At 46.3% G+C, this 25805-nt stretch overlaps 1 protein-coding gene across 2 annotated transcripts in view; it reads left to right on the forward strand.

Annotated features, from left to right (window-relative positions):
* The window catches only part of NAA16 (N-alpha-acetyltransferase 16, NatA auxiliary subunit), a 71171-nt gene that overhangs the window by 13962 nt on the left and 31404 nt on the right, over nt 1-25805 (forward strand). Inside the window, exons 7-9 of one of the 2 annotated variants that reach the window (XM_069758211.1) lie at nt 918-1037; nt 1218-1313; nt 21254-21360. In XM_069758211.1, coding sequence (XP_069614312.1) covers nt 918-1037; nt 1218-1313; nt 21254-21360 — 323 coding nt within the window. The remainder of the gene's footprint in view (nt 1-917; nt 1038-1217; nt 1314-21253; nt 21361-25805) is intronic. The other variant, XM_069758212.1, reaches the window with a different exon arrangement.

Genomic DNA, 25805 nt, shown 5'->3' on the forward strand with positions numbered 1-25805 from the left:
TTCTCTACATTTCAGTTCACTCGTTGTGTATGTCCTATTCTAATGTATAATGTTCTTCTGTCAACTCCACTGTCATGTCAACTATGTAATTCTTTTATGATTTTTATGATTTAAGTTGTGCTGCAGTGATACTATAATTTCCCACGGGATCAATAAAGTGTATCGTATCGTATCGCCATATGTTTTATGGGTTCTCCATACATTCTGCTAGGGTAGGGGTCCCATGGTGCGGCTGCTGTGCGAGCCTCAACAGTGGAATGTTGTCTCCGCATTAATTTCAAATTTGTTGAAAATGTTACAATTATGAAATATTTAAAACCTACATGATCAGAGCCTCACATGCAAACATGCTCGCAGGCTGTATACACAGGCTCAGTTCTTAGATATCGGTTGTATCTCGCCTGTTGGTATACACCATGCACAACACAAGTGATGGCAAAACTGTGCACTTATTACACCTATCTGGCATCCATACCTGGGCAAAAAACCACTACATGACACATTTTTTTTTTTTGATCCATGTACTGGATCAGTTCAGAGGTAATGCATCAGATGCGAGCATGGTCACCTGGTGACAGGTCCTCTTAAAGGCGATCAGATCACAGCTATGTGCTATGCTGGTCTTTTGGCAAGATGGTGGGCATTAGTGCCGTAGGTGTATACACCTCCATAATCGCAGTTATTGTGTAGGTGTATTCACGCATCTTGTATTTCTGATTTTTTTTTTTCCTTCTTAACTTCAGTACTTGCAGTCTTAATATTTAGCACCTCTGTCTTCACTTCAGCAGTTTGTGAGTTTTTGTTTTTTACTTTTTGTGTTATTTTTTTTTAAGGGGCATGGCCTCCAGTGGTTTGCACAATTTCCTTTATATCCTAATTGTCTAATTCTTTGAACCTCTCTGTTTTTGTCTTTGAAGGTGACATATACTTAAATCTCGGAAGATGGAAAGAAGCTACTGCAGTATTTAGAGCCCTTATTAACCGCAATCCTGAAAACTGGAAATACTATGAAAATCTGGAGAAAGCCTTGCATCCTGGTAAATGTGTCCCAGCTTATCATGTCTGCTCTTCTTATTCTGAGTACATGTTATAAGGAATCAGTTGCTTTCCAATTATTAGACACCTTTTGAGAGGAATAAATAAGCCGTCATGAGAAGGTCAGACGTTGGACCTGAAACCCATGTATTTTAAAGTAACGGTAAATCCTCTCCTCCTAGCTACCACTGAAGAACGACTTGGGATCTATGATGAATTCTGTGAGCGGCATCCAAGAGCAGTTTCCCCAAGAAGATTGATCTTAACCTTCGTTACAGGTAAAGGATAAATGACTACCAGCAATAGTGTCCATCTATAATATTGTGCATAGACCAATGACAAGGTGATTTTACTGTCACATAGAAGCTGCTGGATTTCATAGAATGTAAAATGTACATTAGGTGTAATATACATAAATGAACAACATCTGTTTTTTTGTGCTGCATTTGCTTGGTGATATTGCCATTTTGAACGTGATAAGCCGTGCTGTTAATCGTCATTCATTATGACACTGTTTTACTGAGAATACATTCTGATTACCATCTTGATTTAAAGGGTTAAATTGGCTACTGTTGATGATGACGGAACAGCTAGAGTTGCTCACGCAGCCTCCTGTGTAATGACTTTTTTTTCTCTATCCTTTATTGGGGACACAGGAAACTATGGGTGTATGCTGCTGCCACTATGAGGTTGACACTAGGCAAAAAAGATAGCTCCTGCTCAGCAGATTGCACCATCTGGCACAAGGATAATCCGCTTTAGCTTGGTGTCAGTAGGAGGTAGATGCAAGTCTGCGCCCAGATCCGTTTCCACCATTGGGGCTTTTTGTGTTTTATTAATCCCTTAGTGACAGAGCCAATTTGGTACTTAATGACCGAGCCAATTTTTACAATTCTGACCACTGTCATTTTATGAGGTTATAACTCTGGAACGCTTCAATGGATCCCGCTGATTCTGAGATTGTTTTTTGGTGACATATTGTACTTCATGTTAGTGGTAATATTTCTTCGATATTACTTGCGATTATTTATGAAAAAAACAGAAATATGGCGAAAATTTTTAAAATTTTGCAATTTTCAAACTTTGTATTTTTATGCCCTTAAATCAGAGAGATATGTCATGAAAAATAGTTAATAAATAACATTTCCCACATGTCTACTTTACATCAGCACAATTTTGGAAACAAATTTTTTTTTTGTTAGGGAGTTATAAGGGTTAAAATTTGACCAGCAATTTCTCATTTTTACAACACCATTTTTTTTTTTAGGGACCACATCACATTTGAAGTCATTTTGAGGGGTCTATATGATAGAAAATAACGAAGTATGACACCATTCTAAAAACTGCACCCCTCAAGGTTCTCAAAACCACATTCAAGAAGTTTATTAACCCTTTACGTGCTTCACAGGAACTGAAACAATGTGGAAGGAAAAAATGAACATTTAACTTTTTTTTGCAAACATTTTAATTCAGAACCATTTTTTTATTTTCACAAGTGGAAAAACAGAAATGTAACCATAAATTTTGTTATGCAATTTCTCCTGAACACGCCAATACCCCATATGAGGGGGTAAACCACTTTTTGGGCGCACCGCAGAGCTTGGAAGTGAAGGAGCGCCGTTTGACTTTTTCAATACAGAATTGGCTGGAATTGAGATCGGACGCCATGTCACGTTTAGAGAGCCCCTGATGTGCCTAAACAGTGGAAAACCCCACAAGTGACACCATTTTGTAAACTAGACCCCTTAAGGAACTTATCTAGATGTGTGGTGAGCACTTTGAACCCCCAAGTGCTTCACAGAAGTTTATAACGTAGAGCCGTGAAAATAAAAAATCACATTTTTTTTCTACAAAAATGATCTTTTTGCCCACAAATTTTTATTTTCTCAAGGGTAACAGGAGAAATTAGACCACAAAAGTTGTTGTGCAATTTCTCCTGAGTACGCTGATACCCCATATGTGGGGGTAAACCACTGTTTGGGCGCACCGCAGAGCTTGGAAGAGAAGGAGTGCCGTTTTACTTTTTCAATGTAGAATTGGCTGGAATTGAGATCAGACGCCATGTCGCGTTTGGAGAGCCCCTGATGTGCCTAAACAGTAGAAACCCTCCACAAGTGACCCCATTTTGGAAACTAGACCCCTTAAGGAACTTATCTAGATGTGTGGTGAGAACTTTGAATGCCCATGTGCTTCACAGAAGTTTAGAATGCAGAGTCATGAAAATTAAAAAAAAAAAAAAAAAAATTTCCACAAAAAAAGATTTTTAGCCTCCCAAGTTTTTATTTTCACAAGGGTAATGAGAAATTGGACCCCAAAAGTTGTTGTCCAATTTGTCCTGAGTATGCTGGTACCCCATGTGTGGGGGTAAACCACTGCTTGGGCGCACGGCAGAGCTCGGAAGGAAGGAGCGCCGTTTTGGAATGCAGACTTTGATAGAATGGTCTGCGGGCGTTATGTTGCGTTTGCAGAGCCCCTGATGTACCTAAACAGTAGAAACCCCCCACAAGTGACCCCATTTTGGAAACTAGACCCCTCAAGGAACTTATCTAGATGTGTGGTGAGAACTTTGAATGCCCAAGTGCTTCACAGAAGTTTAGAATGCAGAGTCGTGAAAATAGAAAATATTTTTTTTTACACAAAAAAGATATTGTAGCCCCCAAGTTTTTATTTTCACAAGGGTAACAGGAGAAATCGGACCCCAAAAGTTGTTGTCCAATTTATCTCGAGTACGCTGATGCCCCATATTTGGGGGTAACCCACTGTTTGGGCGCACGGCAGAGCTCAGAAGGGAGGGAGCACCATTTGACTTTTTGAGCGCAAAATTGGCTGTCGTGTTTGGAGACCCCCTGATGTAACTAAACAGTGGAAACCCCCCAATTCTAACTCTAACCCCAACACACCCCTAACCCTAATCCCAACCCGATCCATAATCCTAATCACAACCCTAACGATAATCACAACCCTTACCCCAAAACAACCCTAATGTCAACCCTAACCATAACCCTAATCAAAACCCTAAATCCAACACACCCCTAATCCTAATCTCAACCCTAACCTCAAACCTAACCCTAATCCCAATACACCCCTAATCACACCCCTAACCTTAACCCTAATCCCAAACCTAACCCTAATCCCAAGCGTAACCCTAATGCCAACCCTAACCCTAATACCAACCCTAATCCAAACCCTAGCCCTAACTTTAGCCCCAACCCTAACCCTAAATTTAGCCCCAACCCTAACCCTAGCTCTAACTTTAGCCCTAACCCTAGCCCTAAGGCTACTTTCACACTTGCGTCGTTTGGCATCTGTCGCAATCCGTCATTTTGGACAAAAAACGGATCCTGCAAATGTGCCCGCAGGATGCGTTTTTTGCCCATAGACTTGTATTGCTGATGGATCGCGACGGATGGCCACACGTCACGTCCGTCGTGCACTGGATCTTTTGTGTTTTGGCGGACCGTCGGCACAAAAAAACATTCAATGTAACTTTTTTTTGTACGTCGCGTCCGCCATTTCCGACAGCGCATGCGTGGCCGTAACTTCGCCCCCTCCTCCCCAGGACATAGATTTGGCAGCGGATGCGTTGAAAAACTGCATCCGCTGCCCACGTTGTGCACAATTTTCACAACGTGCGTCCGTATGTGTAAGTGTGAAAGAAGCCTAACCCTAAATTTAGCCCCAACCCTAAATTTAGCCCCAACCCTAACCCTAATTTTAGCCCCAACTGCTGTCTCCTGCCGGCCGGCAGATGGCGACAGATGGCGGGCGCACTGCGCATGCGCCCGCCATTTTGTTTCCTAAAGAAGACGCCGGCGGCCAGGAGAAGAAGCATGAGGACCCAGGGACATCGGTGAGTATAATAGGGTCCCCGAATCCTCCTATTTCTCTGTCCTCTGATGTGCGATCACATCAGAGGATAGAGAATTACACATCGCTTTTTTTTTTTTTTTGCGACCGCCGGTAAACTATTAATTACCGGCGATCGCAAAAGCTGGGTCTGGGTCGGTAAAAAACCCCCCGAATCATGTTCTCTGGGGTCTCGGCTACCCCAAAAGAAGGGAAGAGGTTTTCCAGTAATTTAAACAATCAAAGATCTGGTAAAAAAGAGTGGAGCAAACAGGCAAGAAGGGTTTGTGCCCGTAACATCTAAAAGACGATACCCATTTGATGATGACGATTTAACCTCCTGGGCTAAAGTACCCAAGGATGATGCAGCTGTGGCTTCCACCTCACGTCGATCCTCCTTGCCGGTAGAGGATGCTGGATATCGATCAGATCCGATGGACCGTAATTCAGACTCATTGTTAAAAAAAATCTAGGGAATTTTGCATATCTGCATTCAAACCAGCAATTTCAGCCCCTTGCACAGGAAGATCTATGTAAGTTTGGCTGGACCAGCTAGACCAAAATATAAAAATGACATGTCGAGGGACAGGTTACGTTCCTCCATTTCCTCAATTAAAGGAGCAGCAGCATTTTTATCTGACACTTCTATAGACTCTCTTCGTTTGGTGGCTAGAACGGCAAGCTTAAGGCTAGGTTCACATTGCGTTAGTGCAGTCCGTTTAGCGCATATGCTAACGGACTGCGTTAATGCAATGTCCAAAAAGGGATCGCGTTTAGCGATCTCGCTAGCGCAGATGCCCGATCTGCGCTAGCGAGAACGGACCCAATAACGCTGCAGACAGCGTTCGAGGTCCGTCACAAAACAACGGAGCATCGCTAACGCATGCCAAAAAATGGCATGCGTTAGGATGCGTTACATACATTGCGGTCAATGGGTGCGCTAACGGATCCGTTACATTGCATTAGTGGCGCTATGTAACGGATTCCGTTAGTGGATACCCACTAACGCAATGTGAACCTAGCCTAACCAATACAGCTTGCAGAGCTCTATGGTTAAAAAATTGGAAAGGTGATGCCCAATCCAGGGCTAAACTCTGCTCTATACCCTGTGAGGGTAAGTACTTATTTGGGAAAGTGTTATATGATGATATAACTAAAGCAGGAGAAGGGAAAAAAGGATTTCCTAATCCATTCATTTCTTCCTATAGAAGAGCATTCGGGAAGCTGACATTTAGCAGGAGGCAGGACTATAAGGACCGATGGAACAATAAAGATTTCAGGCAGAAGGGAAACCTCTTTAACAGACGTCCCGTCAAGCCAGCGGATAGGTTCCACTAGTTCTGCTTTACCTGTAGAAGGCAGATTGCTTAGTTCCAGTCATCAGTGGAGAAAGATACCCGTTAACTCTTGGGCCATTAACCTCATAATATCAGGCCTATCTTTAGACTTTGTCCGGATACCTCCGGACTTCTTTCTATTGACTTCCCTGGATCCAAGAAGTATCGTTTCTCCTTGCGGAGAGTGACATGATAAGCATGTCGATTTGAGGAGACTTAAAGCCGCAATGCTTTAAGTCTCCTCACCTTGACATGCTTATCATGTCACTCTCCGCAAGGAGAAACGATACTTCTTGGATCCCGGTCAGACGCCTCTCAATCAGCCAAACCAGATCTCCACTCTGCACTGACGAGGGGCAGTACCCCGAAACAGTGTCTGCAAATTGAGATTCTGGTTAGGCTATTATCCTAAGTTATGTGACAAGGCTCGTTAGTCGACATTTAGGCTGTGTGCACACATAGCAGATTTTTCGCTTTTTTTTGCGGTTTTTCCGCTATAAAACAGCGAAAAAAGCGCTCACATTAAGCATCCTATTTCATAGAATGCACTCCACATTTTTTGTGCACATGCTGCATTTTTTTCCAGAGCGGATTCGCATTCCGGAAAAAAAACGCAGCATGTTCATTAAATTTGCGGAATCGCGGGGATTCCGCACACCTAGGAATGCATTGATCTGCTTACTTCCCGCATGGGGCTATGCCCACTATGCGGGAAGTAAGCAGATCATGTGCGGTTGGTACCCAGGGTGGAGGAGAGGACTCTCCTCCACGGACTGGGCACCATATAATTGTAAAAAAAAAAAAGAATTAAAATAAAAAAATCATGATATACTCACCTTCGATGGCCCGGAGTCTTCCTGCCCCTCAGCGTTGCACACGGCCGCTTCCGTTCCTGTAGATGATGTGTGAAGGACCTGCGATGACGTCGCGGTCACATGACCGCGATGACGTCGCGGTCACGTGACCGCGACGTCATCGAAGGTCCTGCACACTCACCATCTATAGGAACGGAAGCCGCTGAGGAGATCGGGACGTCAGAAGGTGACTATAACCATTTTTTTATTTGTTTTTTTATTATTTTTAACATTCTATCTTTTACTATTTATGCGGCATAGGCTGCATCAATAGTAAAAAGTTGGTCACACTTGTCAAACACTGTTTGACAAGTGTGACCAACCTGTCAATCAGTTTTCCAAGCGATGCTACAGATCGCTTGGAAAACGCTAGCATTCTGCAAGCCAATTATGCTTGCAAAACGCTAGTTTTCTGCGGGAATATGCATGCCAATTCCGCATGCGATATTCCTGCGGCAGGAGGCGCAGAATTGCTGCGAAAATTTCCTCGGCAATTCTGCAACGTGTGCACTTAGCCTGACTGTTAGGATTGCTACTTCCAATAGGTGGCACTAGAGTTCTAGTCCTCTTCCTCTCTGAAGAGACAATTTGCATATTGACTTCCTTAAAATACCAAATGCAACAGGAAGCATTGGAGATGGAAATTAAGACCCTTTTATCTAAACAGGTGTTAGTTGAAGTCCCGGCAGACCAAAAAGGGAAAGGGTTTTACTCTCCCTTATTTCTAATTCACAAACCTGATGGGTCATTTCGAACCATAATTAATAAAAAAAAAATGAAATTCCTTCCTAAGATCTAAGACCTTTTAATATGGAATCAGTACGTTCAGCCATAAAAATGTTGTTTCCCGGTTGTTATATGGCGGTATTAGATCTTAAAGATGCGTACCATCATCTGCCCATACATAAATCACATCAACAATTTCTCCGCGTAGCAGTCACAATGGGAGGTCACATACGTCATCTGCAGTTCTAAGCTATGCCCTTTGGTTTATCTATGGCACCCCGCGTATTTACTAAACTAATGTCGGAAGTAATGTCGTTTTTACGGGTAAAGAATACCTTAATTATTCCATACTTAGGGTACCGTCACACAGTGGCATTTTGATCGCTACGACGCCACGATTCGTGACATTCCAGCGATATCCTTACGCTCTTGCGATCAGGGACCCCGCTGAGAATCGTACGTCGTAGCAGATCGTTTGAAACTTTCTTTCGTCGTCTAGTGTCCTGCTGTGGCGGCATGATCGCATGGTGTAACAAAGGTGTGCACGATATTGTATACGATGTGCGCATAGTAACCAACGGCTTCTACATCGCACATACGTCATGAAATTATCGCTCCAGCGTCGTACATTGCAAAGTGTGACAGCAGTCTACGACGCTGGAGCTATATTGTTACGATGCTGGAGCGTCACGGATCGTGCCGTCGTAGCGATCAAAATACCACTGTGTGACGGTACCCTTAGATGACCTCCTGATAGTGGGCAATTCTTCCCTTCAATTTGAACAAAGACTGGGGGTTACAGTATCTTCCTTGCAGGAGTTCGGCTGGTTGATTAATTGGGAGAAATCTAGATTACGGCCTGTCACCTGCCAGATGTTTCTAGGTCTTCATCTGGACTCAGTGAGCCAGAAATGTCTCCTCCCTGATGCAAAAAAAAAAAAGTCATCTATAATTGATAAAGTAGACCAAGCGATCAGTAATCGTAGTATGTCTTTAAGGAAAGGCATGTCTATATTGGGCCATTAACCTGCAGTGCAGTGGGCTCAACTGCATGCTAGAGAATTACAGAATTTTATATTACAGGAGTAGGCTACAGGGGCAACTGGATCGTTCTATATTTCTGCCAGCAGAGGTAATCCAATCCCTTCGATGGCGGTTAAATCCAAAGAATATCTCAGACTGGGTTCCTTGGGTGGTGGTTCCCTCAAACAGTCACCACAGACGCTAGTCCATTTGGCTGGGGCGCACGTTTTAGGGACGAGGTAGTCCAAGATCGGTGGTCTAGAGCAGAGGCTAATGACTCTTCTAATGTGAAGGAGTTGAAGGCGATATATCATGCTGTGTTTAACTTTCTTCCGCAGCTACAAGACTCTCATACAAGGATACAGTCAGACAACACAACCTCAGTAGCTTACATAAACCATCAAGGAGGTACGCGATCAAACACCCTCATGGCCATTACAGCAGATATTATGATTCTAGCCGAGAAACATGTCTTATCTCTTTCAGCAGTACATGTCGGGGGCATAGAAAACACCCGAGCAGATTTTCTCAGCTGCCACCCCTGCATCAGAGGGAGTGGGTGCTCAACAAACAAATCTTCAGGATGATAACTGCCAGATGGGCAGTGCCTCAAATAGACTTGTTTGCATCAAGACAAAACCGGCAACTCAAAACATTCGCATTGTTTTACAGGCAGGACAATCCAGACATAGTCGATGCCCTGCAGATACCATGGACATTCCATCTGGCCTATGCCGTTCCTCCGTAGAATCTTCTTCCAATAGTTATCAGGAAGATAAGAGAGGAAGGGGCAAGGGTACTTTTAATAGCTCCGTTTTGGCCCAAGAGGCCATGGTTTTCGTGGCTAAAAGCAATGTCCGTGTCCGACCCTTGGATTCTTCCAGAAAACAGATCTACTCTCTCAAGGCCCCTTCTTCCACACTCAGGTCAAAGGTCTCAACCTGACGGCATGGAATCTGAGAGGCAATTATTAAAACTTAGAGGTTTCTCTGAAGGGTTAATTAATACCCTCTTAAAAAGTAGGAAGCCATCCACAACAACAATCTACACTAAAGTGTGGAAGAAATTTTTACACTTTTATACTTCAGATACAGCTACTGAAGTTCCTATATATCCCATATTAGAGTTCCTACAAAAAGGAGGGGAGTTGGGCCTCTCGGTAAACACCCTAAAAGTTCAAATTTCAGCTCTAGGGGCCCTTTAAAATCATGATGTTGCAGGTAATAGATGGGTATCTCGTTTTATATCTGCTTGCCAGCGTTCAGACCCTGTCCATGTACCACAGGTCCCACCATGGGATTTAAATTTAGTTTTGGATGCGTTAACAGAGAGCCCGTTTGAGCCTCTACCTTTAGCCTCAATAAAACTTGTCACTTTAAAAACTATATTAGTAACTTTAGTGTCCGCTAGGAGAGGGAGTGATCTTCAAGCCTTATTAATTGATCCTCCTTTTTTTGACTATACACTATGTTCCAAATTATTATGCAGATGACATTTTTCCTCGGATTTTCCTAAATGGTCGGTGCAAATGACAGTCAGTCTAATAAAAGTCATCACCCGTTAGAGTATACATCGACTTTTATTGAAGAAACCTCCCAATGATAACAGTATAATCTCCAAAATGAATAAAAACTCAAAATGCACTGTTCCAAATTATTAGGCACAGTACAATTTCTAAACATTTGATATGTTTTAAAGAACTGAAAATGCTCATTTGTGGAATTTGCAGCATTAGGAGATCACATTCACTGAACAAAAAAGCTATTTAACTCCAAAACATCCTAACAGGCCAAGTTACATGTTAACATAGGACCCCTTCTTTGATATCACCTTCACAATTCTTGCATTCTTGAGTTTTTGGAGAGTTTCTGCTTATACGTCATTGCATGAAGTCAGAATAGCTTCCCAGAGCTGCTGTTTTGATGTGAACTGCTTCCCACCCTCATAGATCTTGTGCTGGATGATAATCCAAAGGTTTTCTATAGGGTTGAGGTCAGGGGAAGATCGTGGTCACACCATGAGTTTATCTCCTTTTATGCCCATAGCAGCCAATGACTCAGAGGTATTATTTGAAGCCTGAGATGGGGCATTGTTATGCATGAAGATGATTTTGCTCCTGAAGGCACGTTTCTGCTTTTAGACCATGGAAGAATGTTGTCAGTCAGAAACGCTATTTACTTTACAGAGGTCATTTTCACATCTTCAGGAACCTTCGAGGGACTCCAGAGGCAACAGTAGCTTCAAATAACTGTTTGCTGCTTTGTAATGGTATTTTGGCAGCTGCTCTCTTAATCCAATTAATTTGTCTGGCTGAAACCTTCCTCATTATGCCTTTATCTGCATGAACTCTCTGTGCTCTGTTTTAGTCACAAATATCTTCACAGTATGATGATCACAAAGTTTTTGTGAAATATCTAATTTTTTCATACCTTGTCCAAGGCATTGCACTATTTAACGCTTTTCAGCAGCAGAGAGATCCTTTTTATTTCTCATATTGCTTTAAACCTTTGGCCTGCTTAATAATGTGGAACATCATTTTAAGTAGTTTTCCTTTAATTAGAATCACCTGGAAAGCTAATTATCACATGTTTAAGATTGATTTCAGTTATCTATTGAGCCCTGAGACCCAATACCATCCACAAGTTTATTTGAAAAACAAAACAATTAAATCTTTATGACACTTAAATCCAATTTGCATAATAATTTGGAACACTGTATTTCCTGACAGGATAGTCTTAAAAATAGACCCATCATATCTCCCCCAAATGGCTACTGAATTTCATAGGTCACAAGAAATCTTCCTGCCTACATTTCATGAAAATCCTTTGTCACCAGAGGAAGATAGACTTCATACCCTGGATGTAAAAAGAGCTGTTCTGGCCTACTTGCATAGGAATAAGGCCTGGACGCAGAGCAGGGCTCTCTTTGTGTCATTTCAGGGAAATAAGAAGGGGACCAAGGTCACTAAAAATACGTTGTCTCGCTGGATTAGAGATGCCATAATATTGGCCTATAAGGCCAAAGGAAGAGATCACCAGATAATGTGGGAGCACACTCCGCATCTGCTTCCTGGGCCGTAAAGGCTTACGTTCCAATAGATCTCATATGTAAGGCCGCAACCTTGTCGTTGCCTTCTACCTTTTATAGGCACTATAGGCTAGACCAATCATCTTCTGATTTAGCTTTTGGAGTATCAGTTCTTGACACAGTGGTCCCTCCCAGGTGATTGTCTCTGTAAATCTCTCAGTGGGTGCTGTTGTGGCGAAGAGAAAAAAACTGATTACTTACCGGTAATGCTCTTTCTTTTTCGCTTCGTTGGGGAACCCAGGTAACCATGGGGTGTATGCTGCTGTCGCTAGGAGGCTGACACTATTCAAATAACGAAAGATAACTCCTCCCCGGCAGTATACACCCTCCGACCGGCACCAGGCAACTCAATTTTTGCTTAGTGTCTGTAGGAGGCGGACCTGAATCTAACACCAGATCCGCTTTATTTTTCCTTACAGGGTTTTATGTGTGTTATTAACCATTTCCTCTTTTTCAGATTTCTCTCCTGGGTAACAGGGTGCAATTTTCCCTGTTTTCCCTTCATTATGCGACCGAGAGAGCAGTGTGGTATCATACACATCGCACCCTCTCAGACCCGCTGGGCAGGACTCTGTCCCCTGTCACCCTTATGGGTGTTTCAGCGTGACTATCTTGGTGGCCAGTCCTCGCCCTATCCACTCCTCATCCTTGGAGAGGGCCGAGAGGAAGACGGCGGTCACCTTCGGTGGCCTCCCCCCTTTTCAGGGGTTGACGCTGTCTTCTGCACCGTGGCACGGAGTGGGAAGGAGGATCCCTTCTTCCAGGACCCTTTCTGCTCCCCAAGGGCTCCTGACGTGATCCTCGACTGGGACAAGATCAGGTACAGAGAAACTAATCCCCCCCCCCCCCCCCCGTCTGTCCGTCCTCTGTCAGTTCCTGCCTTTTCATAGGGACTTAGCCTCTTTAGGCACAGCCTATGCAGCGCTACCTTGTGCAGCGCTCTCCATAGTTTCGGGCGCTCCCTTTATGGGGACATGTTTGGGGGGACATAGCGGACGCTCCTTTATTTGAAATGCACGCTTTTTCTTCCCTGCAGCGTGCGCTTCCCTGCCACTGCTTCCTGCGGGCTTCACTCTGTGAGGCCACGCCCCCTTGCTTTTCGGCGCTCCCTCTCCGGATCTTCTCAGCGCTGGGCAGGTCTCTCCATGGAACCCAGCGCTGCTATTGGTCATGCTCAGGCGGGCCACGCCCCTCTATACTGCCGTCCTATCAGGTCACCGGTTTCTATTTGCTCGACCACGCCCCTTTTCTAGCGTGCTCTCTGCACACGCATGGCACAGCATACTGCATCTTCCCGGCTAATTACCACCGGCGAGTTGCATGCCCTCCAGGACCTCTTCTAAAAGGCGGGGGACACAGCTTTTCCTGCACTGCACTGATCGCCAGGTCTGTACGCTTTGCTATACTCCTTCCCCGGCCTCTACTTCCCTAAGCAGCATTGCTCGCTGGCATTCTGCTTCTGGTATTTTTCACTCTCTACCTATGCCCAACCCCACAGGGGCCCCCGGCTATATTCCCATGGTGATTCACTACGCTTGTGCCCGCTGTAAGAAAAAATGGGCTTCAGGCCAGCCGTCGCCTTTCTGTACGTTCTGCAGTCCTTCCATCATGTCCGTCTCTCAGGAGGCCCCTAATGCTCGGGATGAGTGCACTCCCCCTCCCCCGGAGTGGGCCGTTGCAATGTCTCAGTTAGTCTCGGACTTGACTAAAGTGTCTGTCCCTGGTTCAGGTACTAGAACATATTCTACTGCCACCAGTGCCACGAACGCTTCACACAGCGATTCGCTCGCACGTGTCCAAGACCCTCATAGGGGCAGACTTGAGAAAAGATCCAGAAATCGATTTCGGTCTAGTTCTTCATCCACTTCTCCGGACTCCACTGTGTCAGCCGGAATACCCCTCTCTACCCGTTCTCCCTCCTCGCAGGTGGACGTCGGGTCAGATGTATCTTCTCAGTTGGAATCTGACTCAGATGCAGATCCGACTTCCGAGACGCAGGATATGGTTGACAGCCGTATCTCGGCCATTATTCAAATACTTGAGCTTAAGGAGGTAGAGGCAGCTTCTCAGGACATCTCCGTTTCTTTCAAACTGATGAAGGGTCCTTCTAGAGTTTTTCCCAATCACAAGGAATTTGACAACACTACAACTAGACACTGGGAACATCCCGGTAAACGCTTTCCGGGAAGGAAATGTCTGGACATTTTATACCCTTTTGATTCAGACCTTGTTAAAAAATGGTCCGAATCACCTAAGGTAGATCCGCCTGTGTCTAGATTATCCTCCCAGACAGTGCTATCCATTCCTGACACGGCGTCTCTGAAGGACCCCACGGACAGGCAAATTGAGGCTTTAACCAAATTGGCCTTTGAGGCTTCTGGCGCCTCTCTCTGTCCCAATTTTGCCTCTTCTTGGGTGGCGAAAGCGGTGTCGGCTTGGGCCAAGACCCTACGCAGAGGCATTGTAGCTTCGGCTCCCGCACAGGAGCTAGCGGATTTAGCAGATCAGATTTCACTTGCTGGGAAATACCTCTTGAATGCCTGGCTGGATGCGGCTGCTTGCTCCGCTAGGGCAAACGGCAACATTGTCGCCATTTTGCCGTGTCCTTTGGCTGAAGGCGTGGAACGCAGATCCTGCTTCCAAAAAATCCGTCACAGGTCTGCCTTTCCAAGGATCCAGGCTTTTTGGTGCACAGCTAGACCAAATGATTTCGGACGCCATTGGCGGTAAGAGCACTTCTCTGCCGCAATCTAAGCCTAGGCGTCCCTTCAATAAAAAGGTCCCCAATCCTTTCGCCCATTTCGCTCCTTCGTTTCATCGGGTGGTGCCTCTCAGCAAGACCGACCCTCCTTTCAAATGGAACGAAGGAAGCCTTCTTTCTGACCTACACCTCACAGGAGAGCTGAAAGCCGCTCCTCCAAGTCTTCCAGTTCCTGCGACCACAGATTTTCTTCTAAATGACGGGTCACCCCCACCTGGAAATCTTTCCAGGGTGGGAGGCAGGCTTCTTCGCTTCACAGAGGCTTGGTTATCGGTGGTCGAAGATGCCTGGGTCAGGGAGATCGTTACATCAGTCTACAAAATAGAATTTTCTTCTCCGTCAGGAAGACGTTACTTCCTCTCTCATCCACCCAAACAGCCCTCCCATCTCCCAGGGCTTCTCCAGGCTGTCGATTCCCTCCTCACCTCCGGGGGTAATCTTCCCAGTCCCTTCCAACCAGCGGTTTTTATTCAAATCTTTTCGTAGTTCCGAAAAAAGATGTCTCTCTTCGCCCGATTTTGGATCTCAAACAGTTGAACCACCTCCTCCGGATTCGGCATTTCAAGATGGAGTCTCTGCGCTCTGTGATCGCCTCCATGGAACCGGGGGAATTTCTGTGCTCTGTGGACATTCGGGATGTGTACCTACACATCCCGATTTGTGTTCAGCACCAAAGGTTCCTTCGTTTAGCGATCCAAGACCTGCATTTCGAATTCACGGCCCTTCCGTTCGGCCTGGCGTCTGCTCCCAGGGTCTTTACGAAGGAAATGGCGGTGGTCATGGCCATCCTTCGAGCGAAAGGGATTCTTGTAATCCCCTACCTCGACGACCTCCTTGTAAAAGGTCCGTCTCGCCGGGACTGCCGTCAGAACCTCCAGATCACTCTGGATACGTTGACCCGCCTCGGTTGGATAATCAACGAACAGAAGTCCACCTTGATTCCGACCCAACGTCTGGAATTCCCCCAAGGGAGAAGTTCCTTTCTCTTCGGAGGGCCATCAAAGCCCTAAAGCGTCCTACTCTACCTCTATGGCTCGTCATGATGGTTCTGGGAAAGATGATCTCTTCCATGGAAGTGGTCCCTTATGCTCAGTTCCATTCTCGCCCTCTCCAACTGGCCCTTCTGTCCGTTTTGGGACAGGATTCCACTTTCCCTAGACCGCCCCGTTCTCCCTCTCAATGTGAGACAGTCTCTCACTTCGTAGACACTATCCACCTCCGTTCTGCACGGGAGGTCGTTTCTCCCTCTCCGCTGGCAGGTCATCACCACCGACGCCAGTCTCCAGGGGTGGGGTGCGGTCTTTCTCCGCCTCACAGCCCACGGTCGCTGGACTGCTCAAGAGGCACGGCTCCCGATCAATCTCTTGGAGATCAGGGCTATCTTCCTAGCCCTCCTCCCTGGAAAACCAGTCCGCGTTCAGTCGGACAACGCCACAGCTGTGGCTTACATAAACCACCAGGGCGGGACTCGCAGCACGCAGGTCATGAGGGAAGTGACAAAAATTCTACGGTGGGCAGAGAACCACGTCCCCTTTCTTTCAGCTGTCGACATCCCAGGAGTGGACAATTGGGAAGCCGTCTTCCTCAGCCGTCAGGGGCTCATGTCGGTCGAGTGGGCTCTTCTCCCTTCTGTCTTCGACCAGATTTGTCAAAGGTGGGGCATGTTAGAAGTCGACCTCATGGCCTCCCAAACAAACCACAAGGTTCCCCAGTACGAATCCAGATCTCTGCATCCGATGGAGGTTGGCTGCGACGCCCTCGTGATCTTGTGGGCCCAGTTTCAGATGCCTTATCTGTTCCCTCCTCTCCTCTTGCTTCCAAGGGTCGCCAAAAAGATAGTCAGAGGGAGTGCCTGTTCTCTTAGTAGCTCCAGATTGGCCCCGCAGGAGCTAGTGAACATGTTATCGGACGTCCTCTAGAGACTTCCAGACCGTCTGGATCTTCTATCGCAAGGTCCCCTCTTCCACCTGAATTCTCGGTCTCTGAATTTAATGGTATGGCCGTTGAGGACGCTTTCCTAAAGGATGCAGGTTTTTCTCAACGTGTCATACAGACCATGATAAGGGTTAGGAAACCGGATTCTTCTGTATCTACCATAGGTGTTGGAAGGCCTTTTTCCGATGGTGCAACGACAATGGTCTGTCTCCTATGGGTTTTTTTCCTGCCTTCACTTCTTGGCTTTCTTCAATCTGGTCTTGATTCGAACCTCTCTCTGAGCACGTTAAAAGGTCAAGTCTCTGCTCTGTCAATTCTTTTTCAAAGAGACCTAGCTTCTCTTCCCCCAGGTGAGAACCTTCCTTCACGGGGTTGCTTATATAGCACCTCGCTACCATCCTCCGGTTGATCCCTGGGACCTCAACCTTGTGCTAAGCGCCCTCCAGTGCGCGCCTTTTGAACCGATTCGGGACATTTCATGGAAAGTAGCTTTCTTGGTCGCTATCACCTCGATCAGGAGAATTTCTGAGTTGGCGGCGTTGTCCTGTCGTTTTCCCTTCTTGATCCTACACCAGGACAAAGTGGTCCTTCAGCCTGTTCCTTCCTTCCTGCCGAAGGTGGTTTCGGCTTTTCACATCAATGAAGACATCGTCCTTCCTTCGTTGTACTCTTCTCCAGTTCATCCTTTAGAGAAATCTCTCCACAATTTGGATGTGGTCAGGACTATCCGAGTCTATCTTTCCTGAGCTGCTCCTTTTCGTCAGTCCGATCCTCTGTTTGTCGTCTCGGAAGGGCATCGGAAGGGGCTCCCCGCCTCAAAATCCACAATTGCTCGATGGATCCTTTCAGCGGTCCTGGAGGCATACTGTGTTAAAAACGGCCTCCCCCGGGAGTGAGGCCTCACTCTACCCGGGCTGTGGGAGCTTCCTGGGCAGTTTGTCACCAAGCTTCGGCCTCGCAGGTTTGCAAGGCCGCAACGTGGTCCTCCATCCACACCTTTGTAAAATTTTACAAGGTGCACACTCGGGCTTCTGCGGATGCAGGCCTGGGTAGGAAGATACTGCAGGCGGCGGTTTCGCACCGGCCGACCTAACTCTCTCTCTATATTATCCCGCCCTTGGGACTGCTTTTGGATGTCCCATGGTTACCTGTGTTCCTCAATGAAGCGAGAAAGAAAGAGGGATTTTTGGTTCTTACCGTAAAATCTTTCTTGGAGCCTTCATTGGGGGACACAGCACCCTCCCTTAATTTTGTACCGTGTTGGCCAATGGGCCGTTGTTTTGGGTTGGTACATAGGTTGAGTTTGTTTATACTTGCTCCTACTACTGCTTTTGCACCAACTGAGTTGCCTGGTGCCTGTCGGAGGGTGTATACTGCTGGGGAGGAGTTAAACTTTCTTCATTTGCATAGTGTCAGCCTCCTAGCAACAGCAGCATACACCCCATGGTTACCTGTGTCCCCCAATGAAGGCTCCAAGGAAGAGATTTTACAGTAAGAACCAAAAATCCCTCTTTTATATAGCCCACAACAGCACCCACTCACATCCCTCCCTTATTATAGTGGCATGTGGTAGTTCCGTGGTGGAAGGTCAATTATATATCGTAAACTGTACATTATGTAAGATTGTAGATATGTATATTTTTATGGAGCATATTAACTAAAACCTGGAGGTGGTTACTCCTGTTTCTCTGTAATACAACTGAGGAGCGAGGAGAGGGCCGCCCCTTTTATCTCTCTGTAGGTTTCCTGTTCCTAGGGGCGGATCCCCTCTCTCAGTGGGTGCTGTCGTGGGCTCTATGAAAGAGAGCATTACCGGTAATTCATTTTATTCACTCCATCATGGCAGATGGTGCCAGAGATGCAAGAAGTGGTCTCATTCCACCTCCCCTAGGTCTCCCTTACCCCCCCCCCCCCCCCCCACACACACACACACACACACACACACACACACACACATTCTCAAGGATGGCCTCCGCCTCCCGCTGCTCCTCCCTTGGGCCCCATACAGCCCTGGCGTCCAACCTCATCTCCAATTCAGACTCGGACACTTGATAGGAATCAAAGTTGCAGGACATGATGGACCGTCTGGTGAGAATTAATCAGACCCTCAACCTCAAGGAAAGGACTCCCCTACCCTGGAGCTGACTGTATCCTTCAGGAAGGTTAAGCGCCCTCCGTGGGTATTTTCCAAACCATATGGAGTTTGACGAGATTTCCTCCCAGGATTGGGAGGACCTGGAAAAAATGTTTTCAAAAATGGAGATGTATGAGTATCTTGTATCCCTTTCCTTCCGACCTGCTCAAACCTTGGGATGAGTCTCCTATTGTCCACCCACCAGTTTCCCACTGTCCCCAAAAGCAATCATTTCCCTTTCAGACGGCGCCTCTCTGAAGGACCTTACCGACAGACATATTTAAATGCTGGCCATGTCCGCCTTGAAGGCAGTTGGAGCATTGCTCTGTCCCGCCATAGCTTCTACCTGGGTCTCTAAATCAGATCGCGATTTAGGGTTAAGCTCCTTCGTCAAGGCATTCTTTCGGGGGTCCCACCCCAGGAACTGGCTGATCTTGCCAGTAAAATTGACCATGTTGATAAATAACTCCTCACAGCATCTCTTCACGTTGCTCGGCTTTAGCTTCCAGCAACATTGTGGCCATTCTCAGATTCCTATGGCTTAAGGCCTGGAATTCAGATGCAGCCTCCAAAAAATCCCTTCCCGGTCTCCCCTTCCAAGGTTTACGCTTGTTCGAATCCAAACTGGACCAAATCATCTCAAACGCTATCAGAAGGAAGAGAGTACCTCTCTCCCATAGCAAAGACACAAGCGTCCCCCTGCCAAAAAACCCACCCTGAATTTTCACTCCTTTTGCCAATTTTCATCTTCTGGGGTATCCAACCATCGATACCGTTCCCTGGCACACCAGAAGAAGAGGAGACTCTCTATTCCGGCTCCTTCCAGTGGCTGTGCGGTTGTCGAAGCAAGGCCTCCCTATCTTGCTCAAACAGATTTTCCTCCACATGAGGTGTCGTTCCAACCTTGGGACTCTCCTAGGGTGGTCGGCTGTCTTCTCTTATTCTGGGATGAGTGGTTCTCCATAGTGACGCCTGGGTCAGAGAGATCATCTGCATTGGATACAAAATGGTTTTCATCATTCCCTTTTTTTTTTCCAGGCAGTTACCTCCCTTCGTCAGTCAGGCGTCATCATTCCCGTTACCCTTCAGGAACTCTTCCCAGGTTTCTACTCTAACCTTTTTGTAGTCCCAAAAAAAGGATGGTTCCCTATCCTGAACTTCACGCTTCTGAAAAAGCGAATGCGGCTCCGCCACTTCAGGATGGTATCTCTGCTCGGTGATTGCTGCCATGGAGCTCCCAGTATTCCTCTGTACATGACAGCAAAGCCATTTCTGATCCTGGTCCAGTGCATAGTATTTCTTCTAGGCATGCTTTTCGATACCGCATGTGCCAGAGTTTTACTTCCTGAAGAAAAGGTCTCCTCCCTTCTTCTGTATTTGCTCTCTTAAGCTACTTTCACACTTGCGTCGTGCACCGCAAGTCGCTATGCGACGTTGCGGCGCACCGACGCAAGCAGCGAAAGCGCCGCACAACGGGGGCAGCGGATGCATTTTTACAGCGCATCCACTGCCCCATTGTGAGGTGCGGGGAGGTGGGGGCGGAGTTCTGGCCGTGCATGCACGGTCGGAAAAAAGCGGTCCGTCGGCAGCAAAAAACGTTACATGTAACGTTTTTTGCTCACGGCGGACCGCCACAACACGGCGCAACCGTCTCACAATGGTTGCGACGTGTCAATGCGTCGCCAATGTTAGTCTATGGGGCAAAAACGCATCCTGCAGACAACTTTGCAGGATGCGTTTTTTCCCCTAAACGACGCATTGCGACGTACTGAAAAAAACGCTAGTGTGAAAGTAGCCTTAGACGCCCATCACCATGTCTGCTTTGTATCTGCATGAGCCTACTGGACAAGATAGAAACCGATTTGGAAGCAGTCTCCTTCACACTGTTTCACACCTTTCAGCTGGCTCTGCTATCTCCTTTAGATAAGATGATCTCTTCCCTGGAGTGTCCACTAGTCCTTCCTCCGCAAGTAAGACAGTCTCTGGCCTGGTGGTGTCTCTCTCCTCACGTTTGCTGCGAGAGATCATTTCTCGCACTACGCTGGCTGATTGTGGCGACAGATGCAGACCTGCTTGGCTGGGGAGCAGTTTTTCACCTATTCACAGTCCAGGGTCAAAAGAAATTTCGGGAGTCCTCTAACCCCATCAAAATCTCGGAATTGCCTATCAGGCATAGGGTGTGGAGAGACACTGCCCCTTGCTCGATATGACCAAAACTGCCCGATACCCATCTGGTATTGGGATCCTACATGCATTAGCGTCTCCTCTGTCAGATATCGGAGTATTGAGGACGTACACTGGACAACACATGTAGTAATTAAAGGTGTGGATTAATTAATATATTTGTAGCTTTGAGAATAATTCTGCCATGCACATCAGCCTGTACTGCTTTATGAATAAAAAAGGAGACTGTTTCAGCTGACATGTCTACCTATATTAGTCCACCTGTGGCCTGTGCAATGAACGGGCAGTGTACATAGAGCACATGCACTATGATTACTTTTCCTTTTTCTAGGCAGAAAGTTAAGAGAACGAATGGATAAGTTCTTACGATTGAACTTTAGCAAGGGCTGCCCACCATTGTTTACAACATTGAAATCACTGTACACCTCTGTGGAGAAGGTAAATACATTATTTATTTCTGCAATAGTGAGGATGGTTCTGTCAAAATACTGTATGCTAATCCGTTAGAGGCACACTATAGCATGTACCAAGCCAAATATTATGTATGGGCAAGCTATATAATGTAAAATATTATAGAAGCCCAATTCCAAAAAAGTGGGTGCTGTGTAACATGTTAAGAAATCAAGAATGCAATGATCTTTACACATCTTATTGCCCTGTTTTGTTGACAACTGAATGTAGAATGCAGATCATAAGGGGAAAATTACACATTTTTCCATTATTTTTTTTTTTTAAATTTACTCATTTAGAAATTGATGGCAGCAACACATCTCAAAAAAAGTTGGGGTAGGGTTAGCAAAAAGCTACAAAAGTATGTGGTACTAATGAAAAACAATGTTGAACTAAGTCACATGACTATATAGAAAAGAGCATGATAAAGAGGCAGAGTCTCTCAGAGGGAAAGATAGTCAGAGGTTCACCAAACTGTGATCAACTGAATCTAAAATTTGTGGCACAAGTTCAAAAAAATGTTCCACAACCTAAAATTACAAAGATTTTGAAAATTGCCCTATCTACAATACATAAAAATCATGAAAAGAATCAAATTTTCCTATCGCCACGACAGCACCCCTACGAGAGAGGGGATCCGCCCACCATCTGGACAGGAACCTACAGGATTTAAAGGGGCGGTCCCCCTCACCACTCCAGTTTGGGTTCCTGTCCTAGATGGGAACACAGGAGCTAAAAGCAGGAAGTTTCCTACCCGGGTCCTCAGCCTCTGCGCGGTGTCCGTGGGAACAGCAGAGACGGGGTCGCTGGAAGCAGCGTCGGGGGTGTCCTGCGTGCAGACCCCCCCTCGTCTGGCCATGTGGAGCGCGTCCCAGGAGTCGGGCAGTGCCGTCCTGGTCCGCAGATCAAGCGCGCGGTTCAGCGTTCTCACCGTCACTGGTGAACCCGGAAGTAGTTGCTACACTTCTGGGGTAAGCCGGGGGGAGGAGTGCGGCTGCAACTATGAAAGAGCGGCGGCTATGGAATGCAGTGTGCATCAAAATGTCCTCAGTAGGGGACACAGAGCACCCTCAGGGAGAGGGACCGGAGCAGCGCAGCAAGAGCGGTAGCGGCCGCACAAGAAGTAGCAGCAGAGTGGTATGGGGGCAGCAGCATGCGAGCGCCCCAGTGTCACAGATGGATTCTTCTCCAAAACCGGTATTCACGGGATCAGCCTTGTGTTAACAATACACCTGGTGCTGATATAGTCCGTTATTTTTTGCTTTGTTTTAGGGTAAAAGGACAGCTAAATCTAAGCATAACCAATGTGCTTTATGCACAACTCCAATGCCTGATAGCTATAATAAAAGGCTTTGCCAGGCTTGCATTTGTCGTACCTTAGAGGAAGAGGCTCCCCTTCGTTCATCAGACCTCAGAGCGGTCATCAGGCAGGAAATAAGTTATTCCCTTAGAGGCAGCCGCCATGAAAGATTCGTCAGGGACGTATCTCCTGGATCTAGCCCGTCCCTGCAAGAAGGTGAATGTTCTCGCTCCTCATCGCCATCCTCCTCAGATGAAGAGGGAAGGCCATGTTTTTCAGTTGAAAATATGGATGTATTAGTCAAAGGAGTCCGAGCAACCATGGGTGTGGCAGAGAACAGAGAACCAAGATCTGCGCAAGACATAATGTTTGCGGGCTTGTGCCAGAAGAGTCGTAAGTCATTCCTGGTAGTGGATACAGTTAAGACCCTTATTAAACGGGAATGGGATAAACAGGACAAAGGTTTCCTGCCGTCATCTGCAAAGAGAAGGTATCCCTTTGACGATAATGACTTGGCGGAATGGATGAAAGTCCCTAAAGTGGATGCGGCTGTGGCTTCTACATCTAAAGCTGGTACCTTGCCTCTGGAGGATGTAGGTCTTCTGAAAGATTCGTCAGATAGAAAGGCGGACATGTTTTTGAAAAAGGTGTGGGAGTCATCGGCTGGAGCATTCAAACCTGTGATCTCTAGTACTTGCACGACTAGATCCGTTATGGTCTGGATAACCCAGGTGGAGGAACAGCTGAAATCCAAAGTGCCTAGAGACAAGATACTGAACTCCCTATCTCAAATACGTGAGGGTGTGGCGTATTTGGCAGATGCATCAGTGGATTCTCTGAAGCTGGCAGCCAGATCAGCAGGTCTCTCGAACGCTGCTCACCGAGCACTATGGCTTAAGACCTGGAAAGGGGATGCTCAGGCAAGAGCTAAACTATGCACTATTCCGTGTTGTGGTGAGTACCTGTTTGGCCCGGTATTGGATGACATCCTGGCTAAAGCTGAGGATAGGAAGAAAGGTTCTCCTAAAGTATTCAATCCTACCTTTAGGAATACCTTTAGGAATACCTTCAGGAGACACTTCCCATACCGAAGACCTTACCAAAACCGAGACTGGGAATCGACGGAGCCGAAGAAGAAAGGTTCGGACTTTAATACCTCATCATCTTCCTCAAGACATAGAAGAAATTACCGTTAATAAAGATCTCCCAGTAGGGGCCGGTTAAAGCACTTCTATACTCAGTGGGCCAGAATAACTTCCGGCAATTGGGTTCTGGGTATAGTTAGGTCGGGATTAAAATTAGAATTCCGGGAAAGACCTTCTGATTTTTATATTTTGACTGCCCCTGATTCCTTAGACCAACAGAAGGCCCTGGAAAAAGAGGTTCAGATGTTAAGACAAAAGGAGGTTATAGTAAAGGTTCCAAAAGATCAGCCGGGGGAAGGGTTCTATTCCCCTTTATTTTTGATCTCCAAACCAGATGGATCCTTTCGAACCATCATAAATTTACGGAGATTGAACAAGTATCTACAATACCATGCCTTTAAAATGGAATCAATTAAAACGGCGACTAAACTTCTTTTTCCCAGATGCTATATGACAGTCCTGGATTTAAAAGATGCGTATTACCATCTGCCCATTAACGAGGATCATCAACAATTCCTCAGAATGGCGGTGCGCTTAAACGATCAGGTCAGACACTTTCAGTATACTGCAATGCCATTTGGTCTATCTATGGCACCGAGGGTGTTTACTAAGATCGTTGCGGAACTGATGGCCTATGTCAGAGAACAAGATACATTAATTATACCCTACTTGGATGACTTCCTGGTAGTGGGAAATTCGTTTTTTCAGTGTAGGAGTCGCCTAAAGCATGTAATATCTTCCTTTCAGGACTTGGGTTGGCTAGTCAATCTGGAAAAATCAAGATTAGAACCATCAACGACTCAAACTTTCCTGGGTATTCTGCTAAATTCGGAAAATCAACTATGTTTTCTTCTGGAAGAAAAGAAGCAGAGGATTGTGCACAAAGTCAGTACTGTGACAAAAAAAAACAGATCTGACTTTGAGAGACGCAATGTCCCTTTTGGGATCCCTAACATTTTGCGTACCGGCCGTCCAGTGGGCTCAATTCCACACTCGAGTATTGCAGGCCCAAGTCTTGGATGCAGAAAGGAGTCTTCAAGGTCAGCTAGACGGAAGACTCAGGCTATCCACCACCACTCTAGACAGCCTGAGATGGTGGCTAAATATGGAACATTTAGCAAAAGGGGTACACTGGAGTATAGTACCAGATAACACGGTCACAACCGATGCCAGTCCGATAGGATGGGGAGCTCATATAGGAGATGTTTGGACTCAAGGGCAATGGTCTCTTAGAGGCCCAAGAGTCCTCGAATTGGAAGGAGCTTACGGCAGTAAAAAAGGCCCTACTCAGTTGGCTACCATCTTTGCGGGATTCACATGTAAGGGTCCAGTCAGACAACACAACAGTAGTAGCATATCTCAACCATCAAGGAGGGACAAGATCAAGGTCTCTAATGAACACCACCGCAGACATACTCGACATAGCCGAAGCTCACTTTCGCTCTCTTTCAGCCGTTCACATTCGAGGAGAGCTCAACACAGAGGCAGATTACCTCAGCCGTCATTCTCTACGTCAGGGAGAATGGGTTCTAAGTCGACGGGTGTTCAAACAGATAGTAGACCTGTGGGGGTTACCCTATACCCTGTGGGGGTTAGACCTATTTGCAACGAGAGAGAACAGACAGACCAGGAAGTTTGCTTCTCTTCGGGTGGCAGACAAACCCTGTATAATAGACTCCCTTCAGATTCACTGGGATTTCCCTCTGGCATGCATTTCCCCCAATGTGTCTGATCCCTATAGTCCTCAGAAAGATCAGGGAGGAGAGGGCGAGAGTGATCCTGATTGCCCCCTTTTGGCCCAGGAGTGCATGGTTCTCTTTACTCAGGGCAATGTCTGTGACCGACCCTTGGGTATTGCCGGTGAGTCCGGAACTTCTTTCTCAGGGTCCATTCCGTTACCCCAATGTGGAATCCCTGCATCTGACGGCATGGAATTTGAGAGGGAGTTATTGATGAGGAAAGGGTTTTCAGACGCTTTGATATCTACC

This window comes from Ranitomeya imitator, chromosome 3, assembly GCF_032444005.1.
Source record: "Ranitomeya imitator isolate aRanImi1 chromosome 3, aRanImi1.pri, whole genome shotgun sequence".
In the NCBI taxonomy this organism is placed as follows: domain Eukaryota; kingdom Metazoa; phylum Chordata; class Amphibia; order Anura; family Dendrobatidae; genus Ranitomeya; species Ranitomeya imitator.